The sequence below is a fragment of the Brachycentrus maculatus genome, unplaced genomic scaffold (assembly GCF_059751285.1).
Source record: "Brachycentrus maculatus isolate JH-2025_06_01 unplaced genomic scaffold, ASM5975128v1 h1tg002283l, whole genome shotgun sequence".
Taxonomy (NCBI): Eukaryota; Metazoa; Arthropoda; class Insecta; order Trichoptera; family Brachycentridae; genus Brachycentrus; species Brachycentrus maculatus.
In genome coordinates this window covers 12296-21111 of record NW_028282775.1, presented here as the reverse complement: position 1 = coordinate 21111, position 8816 = coordinate 12296, and the positions used below count along the sequence as shown (strand labels likewise).

The window sequence follows — 8816 nt, the reverse complement described above, 5'->3', positions numbered from 1 at the left end:
TTATTTTGTTTAATTATAAGCAGATTGACCTTCGACTTTGTTCCACTCCGTCAATAATTTCTATACATTTTTCACGTTCATCAAATAATAATTGATCTGTTCGAGTTTATTCATCTTTTTGAAAGCGTTTTTGAAAGATTTACTAACTTAAAACTTTAACGTTGAGCACAATCCGCATGCCCATGATGATGAATGTTCTACACTGATTTTAGAATGTTGATATTATAAATAATTTTTGAGTTCGACCGAAGTTATAGGATTCCTCTCGAGAGTTTTCTTTGCTTCCATAAGAATTTATTTCATTTGCGCGTTACTCATCCGCTTATATATTTTGAAGTTAAACGAAATATTGAGCGAATATTAAATTCTAAAATTTATTGTAATCAATAAATACTGTTTATTTGTTTTTGAATGATCATTGAGTTTCTGTTTCTTTCTTTTCAGTTTCTTCTTTTACTTCAGTTGCTACAACTTCTTTCTTTTCGACAGCATCCGTTTTTTCATCTTTGCCTTTCTTCTCTTTCTTCTCTTTCTTTTCCTTCTTCTCTTTTTTGGCTTCATCTTCTGGCCCTTCTTCTTTTTTCTTATTTTTCTGGCCCTGATTTTTTTTAGCTTCAACCTTTTCTTCGAGAGTCTCTTGCTTGATATCACTTTTCTCTTGTATTTGGTTGCCCTTTGAGCCCAAGCCAACCTTCTTTCCATCGGGAGTATAGATGATTGTGTATTTCAAGTCTTCTCCTTCTTTCTCAATTTTATCGATTTTGTAATAACCCTGCCTTTCAAATTGTAAAAATTGGCCAACGTTCAGTGTTCGAATATTAGAATCGACATAGTAAGGAGAGGAAAACCTCGAATTCACATTAATGGCATCCTCGAACTTGGTGTCTTCATCAATCTTTTTGATTTTGATCAGATGGTCATACTCAACGAGATCAGCGATGAGCAGATTAGTCCCGTCAGCCAGCCAAGTTAGTTTAGCAGTCTTTTTAAAATCCTTATCCTCGGGAAGATACTCTCCTGTCATGAGATAAGAGCCATCTTCTTGAAGATCTTTTGAATGAATCATGAAGTTTCCAATATTCATGAGAGTTACCTTCTCTCCAACCTTCATGAGGGTGTCTGCGTCACTGAAATCAATAATAATGCTATTGGATTTCCACAAAGGCCTATCGCCTAAGGCTAAATTGAGTTTGCTCATAGGCACAGTAACGCATTCTGGCTCTTCAGGAAAATTAATTACTTTGAGTCTGCTGGCCTTTTCGACCTTGGCAGCACAAAACCTTGGGCAGATTGGGTCGATTATTCTCTTGTTAATCGCCCATATTTTTTCCCACTCCATTAAGTTAGATCTCTTGCTCGGCCCTTGCTCGAGCATGAATTCTGTCAGAGTCTCGATACGGATTCCTTTCCTGAGGACTCCACGCACTGTGGGGAACCTCGGGTCATTCCAGCCCTCCACCCGCTTTTCATCGACGAACCATTGCAGCTTTCGCTTACTTAAGCAGGTATACTCGAGATTCAATCGCGAGTATTCATATATCTCATGCCTGGGGAATCCTAATGAGTCCATGACCCAAAAGTATTGCGGAATTCGATCTGCATACTCGTTGGTCCTCATTGCGTGGGTAACACCTTCCAGATGATCCACAATAGGGCATGCTAAATCATAAGTGGGATAAAGAAAATACTTTTTCCCAGTCTTTTGATGTGGAGTCTTGTTGACTCTTGCCATAACAGGGTCTCTCATGCATCCATTATCGGAGTTCATGTCGATTTTCGCCCTGAGACAAAAATCATCGGCCTCTCCTTTGATCATTTTCTCGTAAATCTCCAAATTCTTTTCGATGGCAAACCCTCTGCACGCGGATTCTATCCTCTCTTTCCTTTCCTTTCTCATGGTATCAACATCAGTATTGTCGACATAGGCCAAGTTTTTCTTGATCAACTCTTTCCCATAGTTAATAATGATATCGAAATAGTCAGAGGTGTATGTTAGCCTGCCCCAAGAAACTCCAAGTGTTTTCAAATCCTCGATAATGGACTCGACAAACTCGTGCTTTTCTTTAGAGGGATTGGTGTCATCAAATCTCAGGATCATTTCTCCTTGATACATTTTCGCATAATGATAATTCAGGAGCGCAGCCTTAACATGACCGATGTGCAAATATCCCGAAGGCTCAGGAGGGAATCGAGTCCTTACTTTTCCGATTTCGGCGCCCTTCAGTACTCCTTCATATTTAGCATATTGCTTTTCTAAATCAAACTCCGGAGAGAATATTTCTCCCTTGATAAAATCTTTGGTTTCAGCCATGAATTTATTAAATTGTAAAAGAAATTAAATATTGCTGTATTTAAATGCCTTTATTTCTCCATCCAACAGATTACGAGCACTTTATTAGCCAACACTTTTCAATCTTTTTCTTAGTGAGCTACCCTCCCTTCAACGATCCCGCCACTGGTTTTTATTGCTATAAAGCCCTCTTATGAATAGGCTTAACGTTATCATTTGTCTGATACATTTTATGATTTTTAGAATCTTCTCGTTGACCATTGGGCTAAATAAAACAGCAAACTTTACGAAAACGCAAATGTTCTTTTAGAAAGATATTGAACGGGCAAACACTTTAAATAGTCGTTTATAAGCCAATAAATATCAATGATTAATGGCCAGATCAATGCCCAGTTCCCCGAAACCGAAGATCTAATAACTCGTATAGTAAGCAGCAGCCGAAGCGAAAGTTAAAATTAATATAAATAAAGCGAATGGACGGCAATTTCGGGACTAATGCTGATCTTGAGATATGGAAGCTGTATTAGTAAATATTAAATTATTATATATAATAATTGGTGATCAATGGCTGACAATCAAGTACCAAATTATTTAACCACAGCATGAAAGAGCTTTCCAAAAGCAATAAACTGTCTTTTTAAACAGCAAAAAGCTTCTCGCCAAGAAGTCTGCAACCGGCGTGAGATACTTCAAGAATATCGGATTAGGATTCAAGACTCCCAAAGAAGCGATTGATGCGAAGTATATTGACAAGAAGTGCCCATTCACCAGCGGCGTTTCCATCAGAGGAAAGATCCTGAAGGGTATTGTGATCAGTACTAAAATGCAAAGGACCATTGTTGTTCGTCGTGACTATCTCCACTATGTGCCCAAATACAACAGGTACGAGAAGAGGCACAGAAACATCCCAGTGCACTGCTCTCCCGCATTCACCGTCAAGGAAGGTGACATCGTTGTGATTGGAGAATGCAGGCCCCTTACCAAGACCGTCCACTTCAATGTTCTAAAAGTGATTCCCAATTAAATTGTCGGCAATGTCAGAAAACAGTTCATGCTCTTCTGATTGATCTTGAATCTGCCTATTATCTGATTACGGAGTGAGTAGCTTTTCGTGCAATATAATCAGTGCGTATTTATTTCAATAACAGTTCTAATATATTTAAAAATAAAGCCATGTTTGCCAAGCTCCCCCAGAAAAAATAACAGAAGCTGAAGCAAGAGTCAGAGTCTTAGGACGATGAAAAAGAAAGCGAAGAGATTAAAGATTCTCAATAGTAATTTGAAAAATAAGAATAAATCAGCTTCCTGCCCCGGATGCTCAAAAAGGATGCGCTTTTTGTTACATTCTCAGGCTTTATTCAAAAAGGAATGTTCAATTCGTTTAAAAACTTGAGCCTTTACTTTGGGTTCGTTGCTGGCTCCGACTGGAAAAAAGTTACTGGCAAGAATGAAGGATTTACTCAGGTCGCCACACGCAGAGACTAATAATTGCTCTGGAACTTTCCATTCGAAATTACCTACGAAACGACCACTTTATCGGGGTGGCCACAAATTATAATAATCCTGTATGGCACAGACTTTTTTGGGACCAATATGGTGCGAGGCTATGGCAACCATCATTTGCCTACAAAAACAGGGAAACATAAAAGGAATCTCAGGCTCTTCCAGCCCCTCCCTCAATCCATGCTTTCAGGCATTCTCGGATACTTTCAAGGGTGTATTGCTGAGTACAGAGACCCTGAGAAGACCTTAGCGTTGGGGGATGGGAGAGAAGTAACAAGGACAAAGCCAATTGGAGTCATTGAAATCGAAGTTGAAACAATTCGATATAATTTTGATAAATATGGTTACTAATGATTAACATTTTCACAAATTGTTACTTATGAAGTGCTCTTGCCTCATCAGAGAGTTCAGCCTCTATCCCAGAAGGCCTGATCGGATAAAAAGTTATTTTTTACAGTATTAAAACTAAATTATAATTGCACGGTCGGTATCGGAGCTATTTGAAGGCAGATAATTATGCCTAGATGTGCAATACTCGCATATGCTTAACGATTTACAATATTTTTAAATGCAGAACTCGCATGACCATTCTGATTGCTAATGAAACCTAGCAAGCAGATATCACACACAGAAGGATTGGAGCACTCGAAACATTGGAATGAGCATAGAAGCATTGCCCATTATTCATGCAATACTTCTGCAAATAAGATACGCAATTTACACTCTAGTCGCAAGTGACGTATTTCGAAGGGCAAGTCACGCACTCATTAGTGAGTGTCGATAGCTGAAAGCCACTGGCACAGGAAACGCATCGATTGTTCACAGTATGCTTGATCGCATGAAAATAGAGCTGACAAACATTTGATGAGCTCAGTTAGTATCCATTGATGCAAGCGGTGTAGTTTTTTTGGTTTGAGCATATTTGACAGAAGGACTGGCAGCATTGTAAATTAGGGCCGCACATGCTGAAAGAGTATGGATGTGAAAAGGCAGTGCATCCCGGGAGGCACACAGAATTGCTAAAATTGACAGACCACTGAAACTAATAAGGTAAAGTGAAGCCGGCTGGGGTAATTGTTCGTTTCTTTGTATTGGTAGTGATATTATATAACAAATACACACAATGCAACAATAAAGCAACGCATAGATAGCTCGAGTATATGCTTATTTATTCATATTTAAGCCAATTGGCTGCATCACCAATCAAATTGAATGGCTGCACTTAATCTTACTCGGATTAAAACAATTTAGATCATTGTCTAGGATTGCCGCCTCCTCCTCCATTTGCTGCCCCACTTAAAAGCCGACCAGTTGCCTGGGCTGCTACTTGGTTGAACCAGCCTCCACCCATTCTTCTTGCATTGTCGACTAAAGTGGATGCAAAGCCTCTTCCCCCGAAATAGAAGATCCCGACGATAACAAGGATAATGACTGTGATGGGCACTGCCATGTAGGGGGACTTCAGCCAGATAATAATGTCATCGAATGCCACGATCCCAAAAAGTATCCATCCCCACTTGGGAATCGACCCCATGTATACTTATTTCTGATTAAACTAAATGGTTACATTTTTTTTAAGTGCTTCTTGATACTCGTTGTTTATTTGCTCGTCCAGCTTCTTCTGAAGCTTCATGAGGTCCCCGCTGCTTATCAGTTCTTTGCTTGCACTCGATGCTTGGCCTCGATCCCCAACAGTGTTTCGATTGATGACTTGCCGAACACTCGCAGTCATGAGATCCTACCCGTGCAAGTTCAGTTCGTACTCTAGGAAAGTGGGCAACAATTCAAGATATTTGCTTTTGGTCTTTTCCTACATAAATAAAACAAGTATTACGTATAAGATTTTGATATCCTCGACGGTCATTGTGGACCACTGCCTGGGAATTTACTTTTCATCAAGATTGAAGTCGACAGAGAAATGCTTCATCAAGTAGTAGAGCAAGTCATTGCACTTCATCGCAATTATTGTTTTCAACTATTCGGCTGCGTTGCTCTTCGTCCTCTGAACATGCTCGTTGATGACCTTGTTCTGGTTCTGCGAGTTGTACTCCAACTTCTTGTAGAGGCCCACAATTGAGTTTTTAGCCTTGTGCTCGATTTATTTATATGACTTGTTCAGGTACTACCAAAAGTTATTGCACAAGATGTTCTTATCGTAAAACGCGTTCGAAACCAGGCTTTACACCTGCTTTTTGATCGATCGGTCGAAGTCCTTCAGGGAGTCCACGATTATCCGGTCCTTTTGGCTCAAGAAAGTTTATTCCAGCTTTTTATTGAATTTCACAATTTCCTGTTCACCCCAACTATCAACATAGCTGACTTGGTGAACGAGGTCTTCGAACTTCTTCTCGGTCTGGGGCTGCAGCTTCTTAATGGTTTAAATATTTTTATCCTTGATAAACAGCTTGTTCACATCATCCGAGAATTCTCTGAGGCACTCATCGACAATGTGCTTGATCTGGTATGAATAACTGAGCTCTATTTTTCGCTCCAGTTCCATCATGAATTCCTGTTTGACTTTCTAGACTTCGTCGGGAATATAGTTGGTGGTCTATTCATCGTACTTTTAGAGCATGCTCTTCACCATTTTCTTCATGTTCTTAGCGAAATCCGTGTTCATTTTCCGCTCCGATTTCTCAAGCTCATCTCTGAACTCCTATTCAAATGCTGCATATATGTTCTTCCAGATCTCCTGGCATTTCATATTGGAGAGCAGTATCTTCTCTTGAGGTAGATTCACGTCCTTGTCGGATTCGATTGTTTCCCACAGGTTCTTCATGAATTGAGGCACATCCTGCATGGAAACATTCTTACTGAGGACCTTATCATTTTTGGATAGCTTGAATAAGTCGTCACGAAGAATCGCGCATTCTTCTTGAAAGTCTTCGAACTCATCTAGCTTGGATGGGAGGAAATAGGCCTGCAAAACGAACAGATCCTTAAGTTCAATGTTTTACTTTCCTTTGGGCTTTGGGATGTTGTTCCAGGCTTCCTGAACTTTTGAGAACAGCTTTTATCGTAGATCCTTCAAGTTTTATCTTCCTCTGACGTAATCTCTGACCACAAATATAATGTTTTTGGGCTGCTCCGACCCGAATAGCCTCAAGTTGAGCTCCAAGATGATTTCGAGGATTGCCAGCTGAGAACCTTTATAGAGACCAATTTGTTGAATCCAGAGATTTATCAGGAGAGTATGGGAAACTGCTAGAGCGAACAGAGAATTCCTTCTTTAGATTTTCTAGGTTATAAAAAATGTTTACTGTTCTCTCTTCTCTTTCGTTGGAGTCGCTTCCTTAAACATCGATGATCATCAAGTTCTCCTTGGTATTCATTGAGTACCAAATGCCCTTTGTCGTTTGCCCTACTCTCTTTTTCCTGTTTAGTTATTCAAAGGTAGTTCCAAAGAGTGCATTCAGGAGGGCAGATTTCCCCGAACTTTGAGATCCAATAATAGAAAGAACCTGATAGCTTTTTTGCATCGCCTTGATGTGGGCTTTTGTGAGCCCTTCAAGCTCTTCGATTCTGAAGACCGACTAGTCATCGATCAACTGATGTTTCTACTCCATTGACATTAATATCAGTATATATTTTCAATTCTACTTCCAATTATAGCTAAGTTATGCGGGTCGGAGATTAAATAAGATATCTGCTAAAGATTGAAGAAGATATCTCCGAAATGCTTACAAAATATAGTATCAGTAATTGTTTGGCTCAGCCAATCGATTTAAGGACTCTGTGAAGCCTGTTTTTCACGATTCGTTTTCGATATGCAATGCAATTAAGTTTATGTGTCTTCAAAGCATTCGCTCTTAGCTTTTTTATGACTTTTCTTTTGGGGTTGGGATAATTCTTCAAAGTTTCGTCGGTAGAGAAGACGGGAGTTTAATTTGATTCCTTTGATTTTAGTCCTTATTCGCTGAATTCATCATGCAGCTCTGAAAAGCCATCCTTTCTAGTGTCTTCTCGAGAGTCAGGGGCTGCGATTTCAATGGCAGCAGAGTGCTAAATTTCGAGATTTGGGATGCGGCTTTCCGCTTATGGATGCTAATGACTTGAAAGTTCTTCAATCATTTCTGAATCTTCGTCAAAAAAATCTTTCTGACTAGGGATGGCGCTATTGAGTTTTCGATAGCAAAAGTAGCCGATTACAAGAGTCGCGAGGAGCTTGATCTCGGAAAGATGTGCGAAGGGGTCCATCTGATTTGTATTAATTTTAATGATAAACTAAATAAATCAATTTAGTGTGCGTAATCAAATCAAATCGTGTGTGTGGCATGAAGGGGTTGGGGTTGGGGTTGGGGTTGGGGTTGGGGTTGGGGTTGGGGTTGGGGTTGGGGTTGGGGGGGTTGGGAACATTAAAACCTTTGCAGAAGGCGATATTGAACTGCATGGCGCGTAATGATGTTATAGCTAATCTGCCAACGGGCTTCGGTAAAAGTTTGCTCTTTCAGTACCCAGCATCCCTCCTCAGTCGTAACTAACAGTGTGTGATCGTTGTTGTGCCGCTCAAAGCCCTTCTTTGGGACACGATCAGATAGGCCAAGTAGTTGGGAATCACAGCTGCCAGCGTAGATTCCAAAGTAATTGAGTAGTATTACATGAATGATAAACTGCCTCAAGTCGTTGTGATGACGCCCGAAAAATTGGCTAAGAATTAGGCAGTGCTTCAGTTTGTTGAGTCATTAAATTCATACAATCGTATAAGGCTACTGGCCATTGATGAGTGCCACTGCATTAGCGAGTGGGGTCATGATTTTCGGCCCGCATACCTCAAAATTTGCGAAATCAAACAGAAACTAAGCTCACGAGTAAGATTGTTGGCTATTTCTGCGACAGTCGATCGATCCAAATTAGCTGAGCTCGCATCACTCTTATTTCTGACATATCCTTGCTACTTCCAAGCATCCTATAATCGGCCTAATCTCTATTATGAAGTGCTGAATCCTCCGTCGCGCTCGAAGCAATCAGGAAATCCATTAGAAGAAGCTTGTGAGGCAATAATAACAAATCTGAAATAGAAGTA

General features: G+C 40.1%; 1 protein-coding gene across 1 annotated transcript; it reads right to left on the bottom strand.

The window, feature by feature from the left end:
- Positions 1–415: 415 nt before the first annotated feature.
- On the bottom strand, positions 416–2311 carry LOC148298267 (uncharacterized). Its single transcript, XM_088277002.1, has one exon. It carries the CDS (start codon positions 2309–2311, stop codon positions 416–418), a length of 1896 nt encoding a protein of 631 aa, XP_088133128.1.
- Between the last annotated feature and the right edge of the window lie 6505 nt (positions 2312–8816).